Below are 25,747 nucleotides of genomic sequence, written 5' to 3'. Positions count from 1 at the left end.
GGCAGCTAAAAATAACAACAGCAACAAAAAAAAATCAAATAAAAACTCAATTAAATGGTCACAATTTTAGATAGCATTTAAATGCTTATTACAATGACTTAAATCTTTAATAAATTGATTAACTTGGGTTTCTTAATAAAACACAAAACTGAAAATATTTTATTTGTAGTTATAACTGTTAGCTGCTTAAGGTACATTATGTAGGAATTCTGTATTTCAGAGTAATAGGCTTTTAAAAAAAGAAGGCTAAAAGCAAAGGATATATTTTTAGATGAGAAAGGACTTTGTGAGGTAAAAGATAATTCCAAATGGAAATAGAGATAGAGATAAATAAGAAAGTTAAAGTATGTTGTATAAAGATTGGGAGAGTTCAACTGAAAAAGGTTTACTGTCTGATGACTGAGATCACTTTACATTATATTTTTATATCATGGGATAAAGCTGATCTCGGTCATCAGACAATAAACCTTTTTCACAGTGGTAAACAGCATTAATATATAGAGTTTAGTTCTGTTTTCTTCTTGCTTTAGTTTAAAAGACAATTCACTGTACAAGTTCACTCATGCTCTATTATCTTTTCCTAGGACCAACTTTTTACACTTTTGTTAAACAGAAAAACAAATGCATAAAATCCCAAATATCAGGAGATGGGAAGGTGGCTCAGCAGTTAAGGGTGATTGTTTGCAAAGCCTGTGAGGCTGGGTTCAGTTCTCCCAAGCTAATCACACAAAGATGATCAGTAACTCATTGGGAGAGAAAGATACCCTGATATGCTTGCCCTCTCTCTCTTTTTCTCTCTCCACCTCTCCTCTCTCATATACACGTGCAAATAAATAAGTAAACATTTAAATAATAATAATAATAAGATAAAATCCAAATAACAATCAGATGTTCCTCCAACAAGTTTAACATGTATACAGGTAGTCTTAATTTGTTACTTAATGCCATGAAGTTAACTCACATTCTTTTTATATAAGTTGATAAATTTATTTATGTCACTATGACATGGAATATAAAGCTTAAAATTCACTTCACTGATATTGATCTGGTCATAACATTTATAAAAACTGGCTTTAAAATGTTCATGTGAGACAGCTATGTTTCTGTCAGGCTTGTAACTACTGGATAAATATAGTCTTTATAATATCAAGATTTATTTAAACAGTTGGACTTTTTGTCTAAGCTTTATCAAAATGTTATTTAAGAGCTAAAACAGGGGGCTGAAAAGATGGGTTAGTAGTTAAAGTGCCTGCCTGTAAAGCCTAAGAACCCAGATTCAATTCCCCCAGAACACACTTAAGCCAGATGCACATGGTGACATATATGTCTGGAGTTCATTTGCAGTAGCTGGAAGCCCTGGTGTGCCCATTCTTTTAAAAAAAAGCTAAAATATACTGACTTATCTCAGCATTTCAACCTTCCATGAGTAACTAATTAATATGCCTACCTACTAAAGTACACTGATAAGCCAAAAATGTTTTAAAACAGGGGCTGGAAAGATTGCTCAGCAGTTAAGGTGCTTGCCTGCAGAACCTAATGACACAAGTTTAATTCCCCACTACCCACATAAAACCAGATTCACAAAGTGGCACATACATCTGGAGTTCATTTGCAATGGCTGGAGGCTCTGGCATGCCCATTCTCTCTGTCTCTATCTCTCTCTGCTTGCAAATAAGGAAATATTAAAAAAGTGTTTTAAAACAGAGATGTCAAGACTTTATTCTACTTCAGTTGTTTTTTAAATGAAGGCAATTTGGGGGTGTTTACTAAATGTATCAAATCAATTAATTTAACCTTGTTGGTAAAAATTGTCTTCAAGGCTTTTATGTGTTATCTATATTTATAATGGTTTGATATTTAAAAGTAATATGTATATACTTTATGGTTTTTAAATATAGTTTACAATGTCACCAGACGAGTGGGATGTTAGAAAGAAAATGTCTTCAAGCTTTTGTACTGTCTTTTAACTAGATTTATTTTGCTAAAGACTAAGTATGGTCAATATGCCTTGCATTCACACTTTTCTTTAAGATTGGTATAACTGTTCTTGTGGGTATTCAATACCCACATGCAGAAAACAAAGTCAATGAGGGTATAAGAGCTAAAAGGGCAGCAGATATTTTGATCTTTACCGTAGATCAAGCAGGCCCCAGTTGACATAGGGAAAGTCTAAAGAGTCCTACAACTCTGATAAGTTACCTGTCCTCTTTTTTTTTTATTTTGTTTTAATTTTTATTAGCATTTTCCATGATTATAAAAAAATATCCCATGGTAATTCCCTCCCCCCCCCCCACTTTCCCCTTTGAAATTCCATTCTCCATCATATTACCTCCCCATCACAATCATTTACCTGTCTTTTTGATCAAAGAGGTTATAGAAACCCAGAGGTTGGACTCCAATCAGTGTATAGTCTGCAAGGTAAGGGTCAGTGTTTCCCAAAAGAGCCACATTGCCAGCAAGACCCTGGCTCATCTGAGAAGATGACTCAAATGATAAAGAAGACATGGGATTCCTCCTAGGTCCCTAAAGAACAACAAATGTAAAAAAGAAAAAGAGCCTTAACACACACACATACCTATACATACTGTGTGTGTGTGCGTGTGTGTGTGTGTGTGTGTGTGTGTGTGTGTGTGTGTGGTAATTTTGCTAAAGTCTCATCTGATTAACAAGATCTACAAAAACAGTTTCTGACCATTTCAGACATTACCATCCGATAGCCCTGGAAATGGATTTCTAGATCATTGTGGTAGAAAGGAATTGTGTCTATTATAGTCTTAATAAAAATTCCATTAATTTTTTGGACCTTATGTACCAACTGCTGTTTTAACTTTTTGTCTTCCCGTTTATAGGCCCTCAGATGGTCCTGTGACAACCTACAAAACTTGGAATTCTGAGGACCTCTGTCAGTCACACTTTACTCAATATCCATTTTCCCTCTAGCTTTTATTCTTTTGCCCAACATCTCTATCCAGGAACCAAAGATTTTCTTCTCACACTTCTTCCCTGGCTGCAAGACAAACAAAGTAATCAATGCACTTTTGGGGTTTCTTAGCTATGCCCACTGTAGGGGTACCCCAACTACCATGCCTAATGACCCCACTGAGCTTGAAGAAGCCAGATCAGTTATTATCCTAACAACCTAACAGCACATAGGATTATCTCTTTGGAAGGGATGATGATGAAGACCAGGAGATAGAAACTGGCTAGGAAGTCTAGGGTAATAAATGTGAATAATGTTTTGTTTTGTTTTTTTCTCTCTCCCTCTCTGGGCTAAAAGTGGGAAATTCCTTGGGCCTGCAAGGAAGATCTGGTCTTTCCTTTTATCTCTTTTTCCTTGCAGGGGTGTTCAGCAGTCTCTACCTTGCTGAGGGCCAGAGATGCCAAAATAGAGGGTCTGGTTTCTTCCTTGTCTCTTTTTCCCTAAAGGAGTTTCTCCCTCCCTTAGAAACCAGATATAAGCATGTGACTAACAATGCCAGACTCCTAGATACCTGGGAAGTGAACTACACTGACCAGCTCATTCAACCATCTCTGATCATCCAGTAAGGTCATATTCTTATAAGAACCTCCAAACTGAGTCAACATGCACACTAACCACTCAGGAGCTCTCCTAACTCAGAAGATTTCTGCTTTACTTTCCTTATTCTTAATCAAATTCTAGGCATCCCTCCTTCTGTACAGGAGCTCTAACTTCTTTCCTTCTTATAAGCTCTATAATATAGTCTCTCTAAAGATTTCCACTGTGGTCTGTGGATTTCATTCATAGAATTTTGAGAGAAGAAACTGAAGGTTACTGAGTCATTGGAAGGTTTTTTTTGTTGTTGTTGTTGTTTTGGTTTTTCGAGATAGGGTCTCACTCTAGCTCAGGCTGACCTGGAATTCACTCTGTAGTCTCAGGGTGGCCTCGAACTCTCAGCAATCCTCCTACCTCTGTCTGAGTGTTGGGATTAAAGGCGTGCGCCACCACACCAGCCCTCATTGGAAGTTTTGTGTGACTATGAACATATACAAGTTACAAGCCCACCCAACAGCCACGAATGGCTCCATCACTCTCAAGATACTCCACATTCCCATATCGATCGTGAGTACCATTTACAGTTGTGAGGTACTTTGAAAGCAATTTCCCCCAGCCCGAAGCAAGCCTTTCCCTGACTGCAGACACAGCCAATATCTGACTAAATACTCATGAAAGATCATGAGCTAGAACCTGAGCCTAGCCCTTGCCAAACTCCAAACTTATTAAAACCAGTGAATGATTGGTGTTTTGAACCACTAAATGTTGGTGATTTGGCATGTAGCATTGGAAAACTATTCCAGCAGCCAACAAATCCAAATATAGGAATTTGTAGCAGAAGAGAACAATAAAGTTCTGCATGGAGAAACATCATCAATGGTGTTAACCAGACCCAACTGGCCAAATGTTCCAACTGGTGCAATGATAGCATGCCTGTTACAGGGTAAACCAACTGCTGCTTTCTGATTGGACTTGAGGCCTGCTTCATCGAGGGAATTCCTGCCTGCTATGGAAAATCTAGACAAAAACCTATGGCTTAGGAGATCATAAGCCTTAGAGGGGTAATTACTATTGTTGTTTGGCTAAATGGATACATTATGCCCACCAACCTGCCCTATAAACATTTCTGTTTATGCCCACATATTAATGCTACTCTCACTTTTAGTTAGAGAAGCGTCTCTTTTCAGATGGCAGTGACCACTAGGATAACTCAAAGCTCACCAAAGTGCTGAGAAGTGACAGTGGTGTGTTCAGCACTAAGTAAGCACTCTGTTGCAGTCCGGTTCGCATTGCTGGTAGAAATCACCCAACCAAGAGAAGCTTCCAGGAAAAAGAGATTTATTTTGGCTTACAGGCTTGAGGGGAAGCTCCACAATGGCAGGGGAAAATGATGGCATGAGCAGAGGGTGGACATCACCCCCTGGCCAACATAAGGTGGACCACAGCAACAGTAAGGTGTGCCAAACACTGGCAAGGGGAAACTGGCTATAAAGCCCATAAGTCAGCCCCCAACAATACACTCCCTCCAGGAGGCCTTAATTCCCAAATCTTCATCAGCTGCAAACCTAGCAGTCAGAACACCTAAGTTTATGGGGGACACCTGAATCAAACCACCACACACTCCAAGGCCCACAGACCACTGGGGAACAGGTGGCAGAGAGCATGTTAGAGCTAAAGGTAAGTGAGGAGAGCTTATCATACTGTCTTCCAGATACAAAGGCATTTGCCTGCAAAGTCAAAGGACCCAGGCTTGATTCCCCAAGACCCACATTAGCCAGATGCCACATATGTCTGGAGTTCATTTGCAGTGGCTGGAGTCCCTGGCATGCCTATTCTCTCTCTCTCTGTCAAATAAGTAAGTAAAAATAAAAAAGTATTTAAAAAAAAAGAGAAAAATGGAAAGAAAAAAAGAGAGAAAAATGGTATCAAAGGCTGGAGAAATGGCTCCGCAAAGCCTGAAAACCCAAGTTCAATGCCCAACTACCCATGTAAAACCATATGCAAAAGTGATGCATGCATCTGGAGTTCATTTGTAGCAGCTGGAGGCCCTGGTGTGTCCATTCTCTCTATCTCTCTGTTTCTATTTTTCTCTGCTTACAAATAAATAAAATATTTTTTTAAAGATTCAAAAAATGACAGCCAGGTGTGGTGGTGCACACCTTTAATCCCAGCACTCCAGAGGCAAAGGTAGAAGGATTGTTGTGAGTTCAAGGCCACCCAGAGACTACATAGTTACTTCCCGGTCAGCCTGGGCCAGAGTGAGACCCTCCCTTGAAAAAAAAAAAAACAAAAAATGAGAAGGTGTTCTATGGAGGGGGTTGGGAAGGGAAGATGGTGGGAGGGGGTTATGATAATGGTATATTAATTATTTCTGGAAGTTGTTAACAAAACTTTTTTTTTTTAAATAAATTATGGGGAAAATGAGCTATGTGTTAAGTGGTGATGATGGGGACAGCAGAGAAGTAAGGAAAGGAATGTTGATGAGTCGGGATTTTAGAGGTAATTAGGAAGGTTTTCACTGGAAACCTGTCATTTGTGAGAACACCTGAAAGTAGGTGAGCCTTATAGCTATTGGAGGGAGGCAATGTTCCAGGAAGAAAGATCAAAGAGCAGAGGCATATCTGGCAAGATTAATGAGCCATAAGAAAGCAGCAAGGGCCAAGCAGGCTCCTTTGCTTTTTTACTCTGAGTGCTGTCGGAAAACATGAGAGAGTTTGGGCTGAGGAATGAGGGGGTGTGACTCACGTTTTAGCACTACTCCTTGCAGCTAGATTGGGTAGAACAGTTATGAGGGGATTACTATAATCCAAGTGAGAGAAAAGGGGTGGGGGATAAGATCTGAATGTAATTTTTGCTGGGTTGTTTTGCTCCAAACTTTTCTGAAACTTCCAAGTTTCTTTGCCTCTTCATGACTTTTCAAACTCTTCTTAAGGCGTGTGTGTGTGTGTGTGTGTGTGTGTGTAATACTGGGATGTGTGTGGTGCATACATATGCACATGACCTTTACATATTCATGCAGAGGACAATATCAGGTGCCTTTATCTATTGCTTTTCTGCTTGCTTTTCCTGAGATGGAATCTCTCTCTGAATCCAGAGATGCTGTTTTTGGTAAGACTGGCTGATCAGTGAGACCCAGCAATACTTCTGTCTCTACTCCCCATAAGTCTGGGTTTACAGTAATGTGTGGCTATGTTCAGCTTGTAAGGCCTTGAGAAGCAAGAGCTTTTATCCATCTTCCCAGATCCTATGTCTTTTCTAATTCTAAATGCAAATATATAGAGATGATATAGATATAGATATATATATAGATAGAGATAGATATAGACATAGATATAGATATAGATGATATAGATATATCTGTAGCAGACAGCTTCAGTTCACTGAGATGAACTGCCAGACCAGGCACAGTATGGAGGAAGGGATATTTATTGAAGCTCACAGATCCAGGGGAAGTTCCATAATGGCAGAAGAAGCTGCCCTGCTTTCACAGGACCAAGCAGAGAGAGAGAGAAGCACAAGCCAAAAGCCACATAGCACACTTCAGAAACTCCAGCTAGGCACACTTTGCATATCATAGATTGAAATCTGAAACCCACCACCACACTTTAAGATCCACCCAGTGACATTGCCTCCAACCAGGTATCTGCAGATGCAGACTACAAACAAATAAAAAAACTGAATATATTGGGGGCCGTCTCTTCAAACTACCACAATATCCAAATGTTATCAACCTTCTGGTAGCTTGACAGTTTATATTATCAAGTAAACTTGGGAATTATCAATCACTGCATAATCTTTTTGTTCTTTTGTCTTTAACTTAGACAAAAATTTACTGTCACATTGTAACTTGATCACTTATTGCCTTTTTGCGTCTGTCAATTTTCTGTTTGAAACATGTACCTACTAAACATTGCATAATTCCTCTGATTTTTAACCATTAGTTGCATTTTGACTAAACATCATAAAAACATGAAAGAACTTCTTGTATCCTTTGGATATTTTTATTGCCTTTGTGATATGTATTTGGCTATTCGTAACTTTTATTTATTTTGTATTTAAGCCTTTCGGTGATGTGTGTTCAAGTTCAAGATCTCTAGGCATTTGGCCAGGAAATTGCTCTGGATAAAGTTTCTTATGAAATCAAAAACATTTTCGGGCTGGAGAGATGACTTACCATTTAAGGCACTTAGCTACAAAGCCAAAGGACCCAGGTTCAATTCTCCAATATACAAGATGCACACACCAGATGCACAAGGTGGCACAAGGCCCTGGTGCTGGCTTGCACTTTCTCGTTCCCTCTCTCTTGTTCTCTCTCTCTCTCACACACACACACTAATAGATAAATATTTTTAAAAACTCATTTCATTTGTGCATCTATTATTCCCAAGGAACAGCCATGCTAACCACTGGGCTTTAATGTACTGTTTAGTGCATTGTCCCAATCCTTGCAGCTCTTCCACACTTCTACACTTCAGTTTCATTTAATTGAGGGATAGTCGTGCCTTGTGATGGAAATGCATATCTGAATGGGAATTTAAGGGTGACTGAGTCATGAAACTGAGCCCTGAAGACTCCAGAGAGGGGTGCATACACACAACTAACAAAATGTTTCTTCATAGAAAATATCAGTGAAAAGCAAAAGCCTTTGAGCTACATAAATATCAATGACTGAAGTATGTCACTCCTCATCATAGCCATCTCTTTACATTAGCTGCTTCGTAAATTCTAGATAACTAAGATTTTGACCTACATAGCAAGGTGAAAGATCCTGTTTGTTCTGCTTTATTACATAGATCATGTTATAAATGATAATTCATTGACTGAAAACAAATACTTCTGTCAATGAAGGGTTTTCAAAATTATTTCCAGTCATGACAATTTTTATGATTAATTGCATATTTGTCAGAGGAAGGTAGGGTAGCTTTATGATTTATTTAGCCCACAAATAAGCTACACAGAGATACAGAAGGTATATGATTTGCATTGACTGTTTTCATTCAATAGATTCTCAGTACAGCCACAGTACATGCAGTTATATCATCCAAAGATCTCTTTTAGGCCTCATCATTTATTTCCTGAGCCACTACCTCCTTGCCTGAGATCATTTTCTTTTAAGTTACTTTGATGCTGCCACCAGAATTAATCTCCACTCCAAGCCTTATCCTGTGTGGGGGAGGATGGACACTGGGATGTTGGGGAAAAAGTGCTCCATTGACTATAGGAAAAAAAAAAAAAAATCTCAAATCAACCTCCCTTCCTAACCCTCTGCTCCACAGATAGCAGAAGCCCCATGGCTGATGTGAACTCATTATAGCAGAGGACGGCACTTGCATGTGGTAGGGGTGGGTAACGCAGGTTATGATTAACAATGAAGAAAGACAAATCAAATGAGTACATAAATGAATAAGGAAAGGAAGCCAAGGTTCTCATCAACACAAAAGGGATGGGGCTAAGAGGTTAGAAAGCGAAAATAAGGCGTAGAATATTTAATTGAGGTTTGAGGTATTAGCATGAATTCTGAGGGCTAAATATATACTAGTCAATAGTTGATTTGTGTAAATATTTACAAATAAATAGATAGTGGAAGTACATACAGGTATTTATGATTTAGCTTTGCCCACTGAGACTTTTTCTTGGTTGCTAATCATTCTTTTTTTTTTTTTAAAGGAGTCATTTTTATTCATTTATTTATTTGAGAGAGAGAAAGAGGGGGGGGGAGAGAGAGAGAGAGAGAGAGAGAGAGAGAGAGAGAGGGCACGCCATGGCAACCAGCCACTGTAAACCAACTCCAGAAGCCTGCACCGCCTTGTGCATCTGGCTAACATGGGTCCTGGGGAATTGAACCTGGGTCCTTTGGCTTTGCAGGCAAATGCCTTAACTGCTAAACCATCCCTCCAGCCCTTGGTTTCTAATCATTCTTAATTGCAAGAAACTAAGACTCCAAAGAGAAATGACTGATTCTAGGATTGAGGAAGCATAAGTCCATGATGAGCCTGGAATGCTTTATTGTGCCCGAGGGTAAGCTCTAGTCAAAGAATGGTGGGCATTGGTCAAGGTCATGAAAAGAGGTGAGTGCTCAAAGAGCACTCACTCACTGATCAACACTGAGCAGTGGGACCATGAAAACAAATTCTATTAAAGGTCATAGTCTATTGAGTAAGATAGGAATCCTGGGGGCTGGGAAAATGGCTCCGTGGTCAAAGGCATGTGCTTGCAAAGCCTGCTGGGCTGGGTTCAGTTCCCAGCCATCCAAGTGAGCCAGACACAAAAGGTTGTCCATGTCATCACACGTGCAGTTCTCACCATGAACTTCACAGGCAGCTTACATTAACACCCTAAGATAGTTTAAAATGGATGTTTAGAAAGAACACAAAATGAGTAAGTACACATTAATAGCTACATATGTCTACTTCTTTAATGCCTTCCCCCACAACACACAGTCTCTTTTATTTTGATGTCATGATCTTGTCCTCCTATTAAGATGGTCTTCTATAGGTAGCCTCAGGCACTAGGAGGTCATGGATATCCAGGCCGTGTTGTGTCTGGAAGAGTGCACTGCAAGGAGTCCTACCCTTCCTTTGGCTCTTACTGCCACCTTTTCCACAATGGACCCTGAGCCTTGGAAGGTACGATAAAGATACATCAGTTCCTAATACTCTGTCACTTCTCAGCACCATGTTGCTTTCTGAGTCATCCTGAGGTCAACAGCATCTGAAAAGGGAAGCTTCTCTAACCATTAATATACGGGTATGAACATTAAGAGAAGCATTTACTGGGCAGGTTGGTGAGCATAGTATATACATACATCCAGACACCAGCAGAGGTACACCCCTAGGCCTCATGACTACCCCTGTTGTAGGTTTTCGGTATCAGGGATGTATTCCCATGTGAGCAAACCTCCAGTCTAATTAGAGAGCGGTTGGTTTCTTCCATAACAGACATTACCACTATTGCCTTGCTCTAGGCCAGGCTGACCTAGAATTTACTATGTAGTCTGATGGTGGCCGTGAACTCATAAAGATTCCTCCTACTTCTGCCCCAGTTATGGGACTGAAACCCTGCGCCACCACATGGCTGCTTTCGCATCCTGCTGCCTGCCGCTGGAAACCCTCTAGAGGAAGCAAGGAACTCAAATGGGAAAAGCACCTGCACTCAGGGCGCACAGCTACCGCCACAGCACCACGTGCCCGTGGGAGATGGAGCCCCGGGACAGCGCAGAAAGCAAGGAGGGTGACCCCGAGCACCTGGGCTGGGTACCCACGACGCCGACACCCACCCACAGAGGACAGCTGACAGCCTGGATTCCCACTGCGGGATGCACCTTGCTACGCCTGCGCTATCCGCTGCCACCTGACCGGGCACGGAGGGAAAGGGCTGCGGTGGAGCCCGCGGGGGGAGGGGATTGCCGCTCGCGGGCGGGACTTCGCGCGCGCAGAGACCGCCAGGGGCGCGCGTCGTCCAGCCAGTGGGCTTGCGCGACGGCCGTGACGTCATCGCGGCCCTGGGTCCGCGCGGTGGGCGGGGCTGCGGGTGGCCGGAGGGCTGGCCGTGGACGCGCCTTCCCGGAAGTTCCTGCGCGCTGCGTGCGTGCGCGCGGCGTTGCCTGCGGTTCCGGAGGCCTGGCGCGACGGTAATGGACTTCTCCCGCAGGCGTGGGGAGTTCCGGGACGCGGCGGTCCGCGTGGGCCTGGTGCCGCCGTGGGCACGGGGTCCTGGGTCCGGCCCGCCTGGCTGACCCGAACCCCTTTGGCAGGTCCCAGCCGGCTGTTAACTGGATCTGGATCCGTTTGCGTACTGCGGGTAACACCTAGCGTGCGTCTGCTCCGCGTAGATTACATTGTCCTATCGCGTTTGCTGTGTCTGTGTTAGCACAGCCGGCTGTTGACAAGTAAATACTAGATGAGCCCTTGCAAGTCGTTATTGGAGAGATTTTAGTGTACTCATGGCTTTAGTTATGTGTTGTTTTTGTTTGTTTTGCTTCTGCACTCATGTGTTTTCTGTTACTATATTTTTAAGCAGAAGTACTGTAAAAAGTTCGTTTCTCTGAAGTAGTTTTTTGAAGCTCGGTGGGAATTTCATTAAGACAATCTGAGCAAACGAGAAAAGGAAGAATGTGCAAGGTGTCCAGAGAACTAGCATAATGAGCTGACTTGTGCAGCGTGTGGAGCTAGGAGACGTGTTTGACAGAACTTGGGCTAGAGTCAGGGTACTAATAATGTACCAGAATATTCATGACCTGATTTGGTTCGTTAGATAACCAAACAGAACCAGAGAAAGTAGCAATCAGCAATACTATGCGGTGTTTAAACTGAATTAAACACGAGAAACGGTACGACATAATGTGAACTCTGATGTATCTCGCATGGTTTCCTGGTAAAGCGTGTACACTAGAAACTGTTTTAGAGTATCATCTGGGCCTGGCTTCTTGTTAAATTTCTTCTCCCACGGCTTAAAATCCTGGCATACTTTTTGCATCCCATTGAAACAGTAAAATAGGGATACTACTACTTCCTACAAAGAGTTGTGAGAAGTAAATGAGTTATATATAGCACTATTAACTTAGTAGGAAAACTTCAGTGTCAGTCTCTAATCCTTTCATTGTTAAGTAGACTGACTTGAGAGGTATTTCTAAGATAGAAGTAACATATTTAATGTTTATTTAGCTATAGAGCAAAGAAAATAAGGTGATTTTAGGAAAGTGTCAATTGGACTTAAGGAAGTTGTTAAAGTAATTTGAGGGAGGTAGGAAGTAGAGAGTTAAGGACTGGTTTTAATGGGAGAAAACAGGAAAAAAAAAATAAATAGAATGAAAAAGAGGTTACAACAAAAAAAGGATGGGCTGAGAAGATAGCTCCGCCAATAACAGCACTTGTAAATTTGATCCCTAGCACCCACAAAAGTTATGTCTGACCACCCCTGCTTGTTATCCCAGTGCTGAGGGGGTTGTAGGCAAGAGGACCTGTAAGGCTCTCTGGTTAGCCAGCCAGACCAAGAACCAGGAACTCCCAAGTTCAGTGAGACTCTTTCTCAAGGAAATAAAATGGAAGAATGATGGAGGACACCTGATGTTCCACTCTGGCCTCCACATGTATGAACACAGGGCATGTGCATCTGCATAAAATGTTCAGCAAGTGTGCCTTAGAGGAAAAAATAAAATCAAGTCAAGAAGGGGAGAGTCCTGCAGTATGACAAGAACCAGGATATGGTAGTGGTATGTGGACTAGTGGAGGAATGGTTGGCAGTTACTACTGTCATGTTCTGCAGAGAAAAACAGTCGTGTTGATAGCTACCAACAAGTTCAATGAGAATATATTATTGAGTGTTTTGTACAGGCCAGTTGTTGAGGATGCTGAAAGAACTAGATAAACATGCCTCATTGAAAGCAGCAAATATTTGGAAGGGATCAAAAACCTGAAATAATATAATTCCTGTAGTTGTTTTTAAAGATAATCAGAAGCTGGGCGTGGTGGTGCACGCCTTTAATCCCAGCAGAGGTAGAAGGATCACTGTGAGTTCAAGGCCACCTGAGACTACATAGTGATCCAGGTTAGCCTGAGCTAGAGTGAGACTCTACCTTGAGAAAGAAAAAAAGTAATCAGAATTTTGTTTTAAGATTCTTATTTTTTTGAGAATGAAAAAGAGGCAGAGAGAAAGAATGGACATGCCAGGACCTCCAGCTACCGCAAATAAACTCCAGGCGCATGTGCCATCTTGTGCATCTGGCTTTATGTGGGCACTGGGGAATTGAAGCTGAATCTTTAGGCTTCATAACCAAACACCTTAACCACTAAGCCATCCCTCCAGCCGTTACATTTTGTTGTTGGTTTTTCAAGGTAGGGTCTCGCTCTAGCCCAGGCTGACCTGGAATTCACTATGTAGTCTCAGGATGGCCTCAAATTCACAGCAATCCTCCTACCTCTGCCTCCGGAGGTGCTGGTATTAAAGGCATGCAACACCATACCTGGCTGTTGTTATTTTAGGTGAGGTCTGATTCTATCCCAGGCTGATTTGGAATTCACTATATAGTCTCAGGCTGACCTTAAACTCACCACTGTCCTCCTACCTCTGACTCCTGTGTGCTAGGGTTAAAGGCATGTGCCACAATGCCTGGCTAAGATGGAATTTTTCTTTTTCTTTTCTTTTTTTAATTAACTAGAAAGTTGTATGGATACATCATATGTTAGCATTATCATTTTCCTTCTCCTTGCCCCCATTTTCTTGAGGACCCTCAGTGGAATTGCTGGTATTTCCTAGATTTGTGAGTTATGAGATGTAAGAACATCAGTCAGTCACTGAAGCTGGTGGGGGGTGGGGTGGGGTGGGCAATGGGCATTCCTTTCCACTCTGTGGCTCTTACAATCTTTCTGCCCCCTCTTATGCAGAATTCCCTGAGCCTTGGTGGGCGTGTTTTCAGTCTACTTTGGTGGTGTGCTCTCAGCAGCTTCTGGATTTCTGCTGTGGTGAGATTTGAGTTATCTGCAGCATCTATCTTCATGACCCTGGCACTGGTTGACAGACTCGCTATTGAAACAGCACTCTTACTCATCTTGCCAATTCGTCTGTGGTTTCACCTGGCCCTGGTAGATGTGTGAAGGGTGGTTTATCTAGCTGCTTTCTAAAAAAGAAAAACATTCTCCAAAGGAGACTGAGGTCAGCCTAGATACAATGGGATAAGCATTTACAACTTAAGAGAGATTGGTGGGTGTAGCCTTTCTTTTGGCTAAAGACTAGTGGGAGCTTCTCACTGGAGTCCATGATCTTGGTCTCCAGAGGATTCTGACTCGGTTTCCATTACAGCTAAGGGTTCCTTTCCACCTGAGTGGACCTCTTAGGCAATCAGAGAGCCATTGGTTGTTCACCTAGACTGGGTGCCATTATTGCACAGGTGTGTCCATCTTGTCAGGCAGGTTGCTTTTGTATGGCAGTGTCCCCTGTTAGCACACAAAGTTGTTGGTCATTTTCACTCAGCCACTCATGTATTGCTTTTCAGCACTATTTGGGCAGACAAGATGGAATTTCTTTTTTTTTTTTTTTTCCTTGAGGTAGAGCCTCACTCTGGCCCAAGCTGACCTGGGACTCACCTGTAGTCCCAGACTGGCCTTGAACTCACAGCGACCCTTCTACCTCTACCTCTCAAGTGCTGGGATTAAAGGCATGTGCCACCACACTGGACTAAGATAGAATTTCTTTTTTTTTTCTTTTTAATTTATTTATTTGAGAGCGACAGACAAAAAGGCAGAGTGGGGGGAAGGGCATGCCAGGGCCTCCAGCCACTGCAAATGAACTTCAGACGTGTGTACCCTTTTGTGCATCTGGTTAACATGGGTCCTGGGGAATCGAGCCTCGAACCGGGGGTCCTTAGGCTTCACAGGCAAGTACTTAACCACTAAGCCATCTCTCCAGCCCAAGGTGGAATTTCTTAATTGGTGCCTTTACTATGAAAACTTAGATTTGGGCTGGCGAGATGGCTCAGTAGTTAAGGTATTTGCCTATAAAGCCTAACAGCCAGGGTTCACTTCCCCATGACCCATGTAAAGCCAGATACACAAAGTTGTGCATGCATCTGGAGTTCATCTGCAGTGGCTAGAGGCCCTGGTGCACCCATATTCTCTATCTCCTCTCTCCCTCTCTTTGTGCCAGGTGTAGTGGCACACGTCTTTAATCCTAGCACTCTGGAGGCTGAAGTAGGAGTGCTGTGAGATTGAGGTCAGCCTAAAACTACAGAGTGAGCTCCAGGTCAGCCTGGACTATAGGGAGACCCTACCTCAAAAACAACAACAAAAGGACTTAGATTTGCCAGGCATAGTGGTGCAGGTCTTTAATCCCAGTGCTCTGGAAGCAGAGGTAAGAGGCCCTGTGAGTTCAAGGCCACTCTGACACTATAGTTAGTGAATTCTAGGTCAGCTTAAGCTAGAGTGACACCCTACCTAAAAAAAAAAAAAAAAAAAAAAAAAAAAAAGGCTGGGCATGGTGGCGCACGTCTTTAATACCAGCACTCTGGAGGTAGAGGTAGGAGGATTGCCATGAGTTTGAGGCCACTCTGAGACTACATAGTAAATTCCAGGTCAGCCTGAGGTAGAGTGAAACCCTACCTTGAAATAAAAATGAAAAATAAATAACTTAGATTAAGAGTTCATCATTGTAAACTAGTTCATTGAACTACTTTTTTTTCTAGACAATGGCCAAGAATAAATTAAGAGGGCAGAAGTCCAGAAATGTATTTCATATAGCCAGTCAAAAAAACTTCAAGGCTAAAAACAAAGCAAAACCAGTTACCTCTAATCTCAAGAAGGTGAGTATTTGTTAAGTACTGACTGTACTATTTGCATGCATAGTTGTCAAACTGTTGAACTGAATTCTGTTATTTAAACCAGAAGTTCTTTGCTTTTCCTATTAGGCAAGATGATTTTAGCAATTTTTAAAAAAAAAATTTATTAGCATTTTCCATGGTTATAAAAAAATATCCCATGGTAATTCCTTCCTTCCCCTCCCCCCACTTTCCCTTTGAAATTCCATTCTCCATCATATGATTTTAGCAATTTTTTTAATTGGGGGAAAATGACCATTTCTTGATGCCAAATGTAAGAAAAGAGACTTTAAAGTACATTATATTGGCCATTATGTAACAGTTTAATAACTATTAGAATATACTTTTCATGGTATGAAAAAAATTACCACTTAACTCTCTAGTAACAGTGAAGGCATGAAGTTTAAGCCAGTGCCTCAGTAATTCTTACCTTGGAAGTCAAAAGCCTATAAAAGGCTGGAGAGACTGCTCAGTGGTTAAGGCACTTGCCTGCAGAGTATAAGGACTATTGTTCCTCTCTTCAGATCCCGTGTAAGCCAGAAGCACAACGGTGAGGCTAGCACAAGGTCACACATGCCCACTAGGTGGCGCAAGTGTCTGGCATGCCACTTCTCCAAAATTAAAAAAAAAAGCCTATAAAATGAAGATATTTTATTCAGATGCAAAATTTGAAAAGAAAGTACATTTCAGAATATTTTAAGTTTTGTCACAACTAAGTAGATTTAACATTCTTAGAAAAATGTTTTCTGGGGTTTTTTTCTTGGATGGGGGTTGTTGAGGTAGGTTCTTGGTCTAGCTCAGGCTGACCTGGAATTTACATTGTAGTCTCAGGGTGGCCTCAAACTCACAGTAATCCTCCTACCTGTGCCTCCAGAGTGCTGGGATTAAAGGCGTGCACCACCACGCCTGACTTGTTTTTAAGTATTTATTTATTTGAGAGAGAGAAAAAGGTAGAGAATGAGTGTGCCAGGGCCTCACCACTGTACACGAACTCCAGATGCATGTACCATCTTGTGCATCTGGCTTATGTGGGTTCTGGGGGATCGAACCTGGGTCCTTAGTCTTTGCAGGCAAATATCTTAACTGCTAAGCCATCTTTCCAGCCCAGTTTTCTGGTTTTAATAGATGTCGTCATATCTCCAGAACTCAGAAGTTGTCATAATAGTCAATTAAAGGGAATAGATTATCACTTTCTGAAATAGCACAGTTGGTAAGAGCATTAGATTGAAAAAGAGTAGATTTATGATTTATCAGTATAAAGAACTTAAATGACAGGTAACTGAAGAACTGGGCAATGCTGGGAGCAGTATGGAACCTCAAGATTGGAAAAGTCCCAGTATACTGGACTGGAAGATTATTTTGAGATAAGAGGTATTAGAATTTTTATATAAACTGATAACATCAGAGAAAGGAAGGGCGTGTGTTAAGGAGGTAATACACTGTCCAGTACTTGGCTCAAAGAATAGCTTTAGTAGACTTTATGCTAGTGGTAAATGAAGTTTGTGACATTGCATTTCACAAAGACAGGCAGTCAGGTATGACTTCTGGGCTCAGAAAAGGGTAGGTGGGCCTAGCCAGTACCAACCAAGTATGATGGTGAAAAGAGATGAAAATACATAGTGTAAAGAAATGAGGAACGCAATCATGGCCATGCAGTATGGGCTGGCTAAGGGGAAAAGTGGAATATGAAGATATGAAAAGCAGTGAAATTAAGAGCGTAATTTTAGTGTGAATTAATTCCTAACAATAATTTGGTAGGATCAAGTTTTTTTAGAATTTTTTTTAGGATTAAGGATGAATATAATTTACTTTTAATGGTCATGAGATTCTAAGTAAATGCTTTTTTCCTTTCAACAGATAAACATTGTGAATGAGGAGAAAATTAACAGAATGAATAGAGCTTTTGTAGACATTCAGAAGGAACTTGCAAACTTCTCAAAAGGCCTTTCTCTTGAACCTCTGCAGAAAGAGCTGGTGAGTAGAAATCAACTGCTTTGATTACAGCTGATAACTTGAAGGCTAATAGACTACAGGATTTCAAAGTCTCAGTGCCATACAACTTTTAGTACTTGGCTCTCTAGTTGCCATGATGTTCGGACTCTAAAACACCAACTGTGAATGTAAGAATTTAGTCTACTTCCAAAGGTATGACTAGTAGAATTCAATGAAATAGGAAATTATATACAAGGTATTTTGTTTGCTGCTATTTACATTTAAAAAAAACTTCTCTCCCTTTAGATTCCTCCAAAGAACCATGAAAATGAATCAGCTAATGTTGACGAAGCTACCAGATTAATGGCACAGCTATAATGCAGTGATAACATCCAAATTTCCCCAAAAGATCAATAAATTATGTTTTATACAACTTTTATTTTTTTTTAAATCTTGTTAATGTACAGGCATTGGCACATTTTGAAAACAAACTAAACAGATCTTTCCTGTGCTCTAGGAAAGCGGAATGTCAGAAGTCAACAAGCTGATAACTTAAAGTGCTAAAACCAAAGGCACTTCACAAAATCTGTTCACTGAAACAATTACAGAGCCTCATTTACATCCTTCACTTCATTAAGTGGCAGTGGACGTTTGTTCGAAGAACATACAAAAATACAGCTTTGTGGCAGTAAAAGACAAATGACTGACCAACTCTTGCTTTTGGTGACCTGAAATCTAATTTAAATTTCCTCTCTGAAGCCGAAACAATGAGGGTTCAGTAGTGGAAACTGAATGCAATAGTTACTTCAGAATGGGTTGCTGCTGGTGGATATCTGTTCACTTTACCCTGAGGCAGTCAGAGCCCTTCGTTTTTATGGTTGAGGTTTTGTGAAGTATACAAGAAAGTATTAGAAGAACACTTCAGAATCAGTGAACTAAAAGGTGTTACATTCATTATTTTAAATACTTAGGTTATTAAGAATTCTAAAATGTTACACAGTTAGAGGTAGATAATAGTCCCAAGTTTGCATGGAATCTAATAATTTAGTATCTGGACATCAAACAGATCGCAAACTCCTTCATTATCATCTAGATTAAAGTTGTAGTCATCTGCTGGGGTTGGAGAAAGCCGTAAGAGAGGAAACACTGCAAACAAAAACAGATTCAGTGTCAAAGTTGGTTTCTACAGATAGCTAGAACAGCATAAAATATTCTGAAAACCAAGTCAGATTGTTTCTTGTTACACTTGGATTTTTGTTTCAATTCAATCATGGTTTCATATAGTCCATGCTGGCTTTGAACTATGGCCAAGCATGACTGAACTACTGATCCTCCTGCCTCCAACTCCAAAATGCTGGAATTACTGGCATGTGCTACTACACCCAGTCTTATTACACTTGAATTTAAAGATAATTATTTACAGGGGCTAGAGAGATGGCTCAGCAGTTAAATGCACTTTCTTGCAAAGCTTGCCAGCCCCAGTTCAATTCTTCAGACACCCATGTAAAGCTGGACAGGCATTTGTTTGCAGAGGTGGGAGACCCCGGCGCACATACACACAAATGTACAAATAAATAAAAGTAGGTATTTGTAAAGTAATGAGAGTATATCAATGACTGATGTATACTTTGAAGAACTCACATGTAAAGGCAATGTAAATACTGAGTTTTGGTATTAGCTTGTGAAACACAATTTTCATTTAACTGTCACTAAAATAAGTGATTTCAAAACATTAGTCAAAGTATTCTGCCACCTTGAAAGTAGAAATACACACTAAATTTAATTTGCTGATGTTCTTCCATAATGTTTAATATATAGCACTTCTTAAGTCTGCTACATGTGTTAGGGACCCTAGTTCTGAATCCCAAGAATGGACACAATAGTGAAGCCAGAAAGAAATTCATTAGTACATGATAGCTGAATTTTAGGAATTATTCCACCGTAGATGATGACATGGCTAATGTGAGTAATAGTTCAGTGACAGGCAGCTTGAAACTGGCTGTGGTGGGAATACTGATGAAACTGGCTTTTCAGACCACCTGTTGATTGTGACATCACTTCAAGTGAGCAAAGGGTTCGTGTGCCAAAAATTTATCAGTTTACTCCATAAAAGTATTTCGTATGGATTTCTTTCACCAAAATGCAACCAAAGAAATTTTTTAAAGTTCTTGTAAATTCACTATAGTTCATTATTTAGCAGACAGAATGGTGCCAGTGCCTCTAGCCACTGCAAATGAACTCCAGATGCATGTGCTACCTTGTCCATCTGGCTTTATGTATGTACTGGAGAATTGAACCCCCTTAACTGGTAAGCCATTCTTAAGCCCCACTTTAGTTCATTATTATGGGAGTCGTCATGAGTCATAGTAAAGTAGTTAAAAAATACAGGTTCTTGCCATGTGTGGCGGCACATATCTTTAATCCCAACACTTGGGAGGTAGGAATATGGCCCTGAATTTGAGGCCACCCTGAGACTACATAGTGAATTCCAGGTCAACCTGTGCTACACTGAGACCCCACCTCAAAAAACAAACAAGCCAACAACAACAAAAAAACCAAGTTTTTAATTCACATGACACTTGGAAATTCTAGGAAAACTTTGACATAAAGTAGTAAATTACTTACCATCAGAAGACATTAATTCATCAATGATATCTCCGCTAATAGATCCTGCTGAAAGCAGAAATGGAATGTGTTTCTGTTAATTTCTGTTTTTAATTAAAAGGCAGTTATATTTAGTCACATCACCAGTTTGAATGATGGAAAGTTACAAGTACTAAAACATTGTGGAAAGACCTTTTTCGTGAATACTTTGCTTGGCATGACTTTTAAGCTTACACATTCAACATACAAATAAAAAACGACTTCTTTCTTCTAAGCCTCAGTGTTAGAAAGTTTGTTATAGCAATGAGATATATTCCAGTGGGAAGCACTTTGGATTATGTATAATACAGTCCTGTATGTGGGTGCATGCATGACCGCATGGATGTAGAGGTTGGGCGGGGGCCAAATCTGGATGTTGGTCTTTGCCTTCCACCTTCAGGCAGAATCTCTCACTCACCACTGTAACTGCTAGGCCACATGGCCTGTGAGTTTCCAGGTGATTTCCCTGTTTTTGCCTCCCACCTTGACATAGACACACTAGGATTTAGAAGAATTGTGTTAAGGTATCTGGTACATGGACTCTGAGATCTCTCACTTATCTATCTTCTGCTTTGATGCTATGATTTTCCCCCTCCTATTATGCAGGTCTCGTGTAGGTAGGTAGCATCAGCCACTGCGAAGTTATGTCTGGAAGACAGTATTACAAAGAGTCTTCCCCTTCTTTTGGCTCTTAAGTTCTTTCTGACACCTTTTCCACAATGGTCCCTGAGTCTTGGAGGGTGTGAGAGAGATGTCACAGTGCTGAACACTCCACTGTCACTTCTCAACATGAAATTTTTGGTTTTTGAAACAGGGTCTCATATATCCCAAGGTAGCCTTGAACTCACTATGTAGCTAAGGATGACACTGACCTAATCCTGCCTCCACTTCCCACTACTGGGATTACAGGTTTGTACCACCATGCCCAGTTTATGTAGTGTTAGAAATCAAACCTAGGGCTTCATTCATGCTAGGCAGGCATTCTACCAAATTAACTACATTCTACCAAATTAACTACATCCCCAGCCAAGTTATGGGATCATTTATCATCAACTCTCAGCTTCACAAATTTTAAAAAAGTGACAATATGGACAAACAGACTATATTCTATACTAGACTGATTGTCCTCAAAAGCAGAATACATTTTAATAATTTATCCTAGACTTAGTAAGAAATAAAAGAATCTTACCAAGTAAAATCACAAATTCTGACATCACAGAAGGAACAAAGCCAGGTGTGATAAAATTACCATTCATAAAGCTCAGGCAGGATTGTGAGTTCAAGGCCAGCCTAGGTTCCATAGCAAGCTCCCTTTCTCAGAAAAGAAAGGAAAAACAAAACAAAACAAACCAAAAAAAAAAAAAAGCTGGTATATGCCTATAATCCCAGCTACACAGGAAGCCAACGCAGGAGGATTGAAAATTCAAGGTCTGCTTTAAGACCAGCCTGGACAACTTAATGAAACTTAATGAAATGTCAAGGTGGGAGGCAAAACAAAGAAAAAAAAAAATGGTGGCTCACACTTTTAGTCTCAGCACTTGGGAGGTTTTTATAAAGTAGGAGGTTTACCAATGAGTTTGAGGCTTGGTCATCCTGGAATGACTTGCCTCAAGAAGAGAAAAGAAGAAAAAGAAGGGAAAAGGCTAGACATGTAGCTAAGTGATGGAGTACTTGTCTTGCCAGTGTGAGAGTCTGGGTTCAATCTCCAGTACTGCCTTGAACCCAGCCAAATAAATAAATGGAAGGAGAAAAAGGAACAGATTTGGCTTAATCCCAAAACTTGAACCCTTAAGAAAATAGAAAAGCTTGGCCAATAAATATCTTTCTCTTGCTCAGCAACAATAAACAATAGTATAATAGTTCTGTATACAGTCTTGACATCTTGCACATTTAGATAAATATTTTTCTCTTGCTCAGCAATAATAATAGTTCTAGCTCAGTATGGTGACACATGCCTTTAATCGCAGCACTTGGGAGGTAGAGGTAGGAGGGTTGTCTTGAGTTCAAGTCCAGCCTGAAACTATATAATGAATTCCAGGTCATCCTGGGCTAGAGTGAGACCCTACCTCAAAAAAGCAAACAAAAGATTTCTGTACACAACCTTGACATTATATTGCCCATTTAGATATTTCTGGAGTCTAATGTGGTAGTTTGGATATATGGCCCCATAGACTCAGGTGTTTTATTAAAATTGAGTTTTCAGCTTTAGCTCTAGCAGGCAGACTCTTGCTAGAATGGCCATGTCACTGGGGTGGATGTGAATTTCAGAACAAAGATTTCAGAGTTGTGTGAGCTCTGGCACATGCATGCTTACTGCTTTTTGGTGTTTGTGGCTGTTTGGCTGTTCCTCTCTTCCTGGATGTGTGGAAGCAGCTTCTTCCACCATTGATGGAATGTCCCCTTGATCTTTAAGCTGAAATAAACCCATTCCTCTCGTAAACTGTGTCTGTTTGGAAATTTGTCTCAACAACTTGGAGCTGACTACATGTATACATGTATGTGTATATATATATACATACATACATACATACATACATACACACACATATATATACATGTAAAATCTGTAGCAATATTTTAGTAACAGGCACACAGAAGACAGAGATAAGCTTTATTATTTTGCCTTGGATTAGAGATTAGGACAAAATCACAACTATGTTGGTTAAAACAGTCAACTTGGCAGCATCTAGAATTACCTAGAAGACTGATCTCTAGGGGTTTGCTGTGAAGGAGTTTCTAGATCAGATTAACCGGTGGGAGGATACAGCCTAACTGTGGACAGCACCATACCATAGGCTGAGGTCCAGGCTGAGTAAACAGAAAACGAGCTGAGCACCAGCACTTATGTCTGCTTCCTGATCCAGATGACACAAAACTAGCTGCCTTGTCATGCCACTGTGCATCCCCACCATGATGGAGTATATCCTCAAACTACCAGCCAAAATAAATCCCTGCATCCCTAAGGTGCTTTGTGTGCAATAATAATAGTAAATAACACAACTGAGAATTCAAAAAGCTCTCCAACCTGATATATGTCGTACTCATATTTCCCCCTTTACCTTTTAAAACAAAAAGCTTTGAACTGACCTGAAGATAGTTCTGTAGCTGGTATCTGCTGAAAAGTCTGGCTTCTTTCAGGAACATGCTGCACAGGCAGGCTCTGTGCCGCCATGCTGGGCTTCTGCGCAGTCACTGGAGTGGAAGTCTGGGAGGAGGGCTGTGTGAGGTCATCAGGTGGAGGAACAGGAAACACCACAGGCTTAGATGAACTGGACTCTTTATTTATAAGCAGCACGTGGATAGGTCCTGAGTGACTCCTTAAGTTTATCTGGTATTTCTTTTGTCCATTCTGACCCTTTGATATTTTGGGGTATTAACAAATGATTAAGTATTAGTATGTACAACTCTTGAAACATTAAAACTAAGAGACAAAGTCATTACAGACTACTAACTAAATTCCCCAACAATACAAAGTAATTAGATCATCAAAAACCTGTATGGCTGGGAACAGTAGCGCACACCTTTAATCCCAGGACTTGGGAGGCTGAGGTAGGAGGATCACTATGAGTTCAAGGCCAGCCTGAGACTACACAGTGAATTCCAGGTCTGCTTGGGTTAGTAAGACCCTACCTCAAAACAAAAAAAGTCCTGTTATAGAATTCCTTCTTCCTCTCTGCATCTCTCCCTTGTCCTTGCTTGCTTCAGACTTTCCTGGGAGGTGGGTAGGGGGTAGATATGTGTATGTATGTTGGCACACATGTATGTGGAGGCCAGAGGACAACGGAGTGTGATTCTCAGGAATATCTTCACCTCCTCTGAGACTGGGTCTTTCATTGGCTCACCAAGTTTCTGGGGCTCACCAGTTAGATACACTGGATAGTCCCCACTCCTGGACCAGCATACACCCAGCATTTACATGGGTTTTGGGATTGAACTCAGGTCCTCATGCCTACAGTGTAGCACTTGCCAACTGAGCTACTGTCCCAGCTCAGACCTCAAAAGCTGCTCGAATTGCCTCAGCCTTCCAAGTGCTGGGATTACAAACATGTGCCACCATACCCTGCTTTGCAACCATCCATTTGTTCTGTCTGTGATCTTATCTGATAGTGTGCTATAGTGATCCATGAATTCTCCACATGCATGAACATTTCCTGGAATAAGCCACCATGACTACCTATGGTCATCTTAATATGTTCTTTCCCAAGTCAACTCTTTTTCCCCTACTCAGTAAGCACAAAGACAACTGATTTCATATACAGAAAGTCCCTCCATTTCAAAAGCCAGTTGTTTCCTGAGGCTTTAAAATCAGTAAGATGAATTCCTAAATATCTCAAGAATAAGTGAGGAGGGGATATAGATAATGTGGTACTAGTCTTTTTCTATTCACCTTTTGGGTTCTTTGGGGTTACTTCAGCTTGATTTAGAAAATCAGAATCCAAAACCTAAGGTCATAAAGCTTATATAAAACACTAACACAAGTTTCCACATTTGATTATTTCATGTTTTAAGAGACTGCATGTATCTCTCTTAAGACAGAAGATCCAATTCCCCACCTCTCCCCTGTATAAAAGTTATACTACATACCATTTCCGGAATAGGTACCTCCAACTGTGTACCAGAAGGTGCCTGAATGGCCAACAATGTATCACCTGATAAAATAAATAAATGCTTTTAAGTTGTAGAAATGCTACTGATTATAGAATACACTGATGAGGCCAGGTATGGTGGTGCATGCCTTTAACCCCAGCACTTGGGAGGCATAGGTAGGATAGCCATGAGTTTGAGGCCACCCTGAGGTCAACCTGAGCTAGAGTGAGGCCCTACCTCAGAAAACAAAAAAAATAAATAATTGGGAGGTGGCATTCAAAGTTATCCCTGGCTACACAGCCTGTTGTAAACATGCTTTGGATACTTGAGTTCAAAAACCCCAAATGGGTTGGAGGTGTAGCTCAATTGGTAGAGTGCTTGCCTAGCATGAAGGAAGCCTGGATTCCATCTGCAGTACTTTTTGCTGTGTGAAACTGGGCCTGGTGCTCATGACTGTAATCCTTGGCCTGCAGATGTAGAGAGAGGAGGAGCAGGAGTTCAAGGTCATTCTTGGTTATATAGAGAATTTGAGCAGAGCCTAGGATACAGGAGATGCTATCTCAAAAAAAAGGGGGGGGGGAGACAACAAAACCTTGGCTAAGTGACCTCAGCTTAAAAAACAAAATGGAGAACATATAACTTACTAGAGAGGTGTGCCTTTAGGACTAAACAAGGTAATGCATATATTAGTGTTTCTAAGAGTCAGTTCTCAGGGTTAGCTGTTATTCTCATTGAAACATTCAGCTTCTTAACTTTGCTTTTAT

At 40.9% G+C, this 25,747-nt stretch overlaps 2 protein-coding genes across 6 annotated transcripts in view; one reads left to right on the top strand and one right to left on the bottom strand.

Moving 5' to 3' along the window:
* The first annotated feature begins 11,042 nt into the window (after positions 1-11,042).
* Positions 11,043-18,186, top strand: Rbis (ribosomal biogenesis factor). 4 transcript variants are annotated; one of them, XM_045143182.1, is made up of 5 exons: positions 11,088-11,144; positions 13,897-13,974; positions 15,690-15,806; positions 17,679-17,795; positions 18,060-18,186. In XM_045143182.1, exons 3-5 carry the CDS (start codon positions 15,693-15,695, stop codon positions 18,129-18,131), a joined length of 303 nt encoding a protein of 100 aa, XP_044999117.1. In that variant the 5' UTR covers positions 11,088-11,144; positions 13,897-13,974; positions 15,690-15,692; the 3' UTR covers positions 18,132-18,186. The 4 variants fall into 4 exon arrangements, with proteins under 4 accessions (XP_004656969.1, XP_044999117.1, XP_044999118.1 ...); XM_045143181.1 differs by lacking the exon at positions 11,088-11,144 and adding an exon at positions 11,178-11,314; XM_004656912.2 differs by lacking the exon at positions 13,897-13,974 and having other exon boundaries at positions 11,043-11,144.
* Positions 18,172-25,747, bottom strand: part of E2f5 (E2F transcription factor 5) — a 28,912-nt gene continuing 21,336 nt past the window's right edge. Inside the window, exons 5-8 of one of the 2 annotated variants that reach the window (XM_004656911.2) lie at positions 24,981-25,045; positions 23,484-23,751; positions 20,379-20,426; positions 18,172-18,899 (exon numbers count right to left, since the gene is read on the bottom strand). In XM_004656911.2, the coding sequence (XP_004656968.2) occupies positions 18,790-18,899; positions 20,379-20,426; positions 23,484-23,751; positions 24,981-25,045 (491 nt within the window). In that variant the 3' untranslated portion in view covers positions 18,172-18,789. The remainder of the gene's footprint in view (positions 18,900-20,378; positions 20,427-23,483; positions 23,752-24,980; positions 25,046-25,747) is intronic. The other variant, XM_045143180.1, reaches the window with a different exon arrangement.

Source organism: Jaculus jaculus, chromosome 2 (genome assembly GCF_020740685.1).
Source record: "Jaculus jaculus isolate mJacJac1 chromosome 2, mJacJac1.mat.Y.cur, whole genome shotgun sequence".
NCBI lineage: Eukaryota > Metazoa > Chordata > Mammalia > Rodentia > Dipodidae > Jaculus > Jaculus jaculus.
Note: the sequence above shows the minus strand (reverse complement) of the source record. Positions and strands in the feature narration are given on the sequence as shown.

Bases quoted from the DNA above. Each gene is read 5' to 3' on its own strand.
- Rbis (XM_004656912.2), top strand. From the start codon at position 15,693: ATGGCCAAGAATAAATTAAGAGGGCAGAAGTCCAGAAATGTATTTCAT. The intron at 15,807-17,678 runs GTGAGTATTTGT...TCCTTTCAACAG, and splicing joins TTACCTCTAATCTCAAGAAG to ATAAACATTGTGAATGAGGA. The intron at 17,796-18,059 runs GTGAGTAGAAAT...CTCTCCCTTTAG, and splicing joins AACCTCTGCAGAAAGAGCTG to ATTCCTCCAAAGAACCATGA.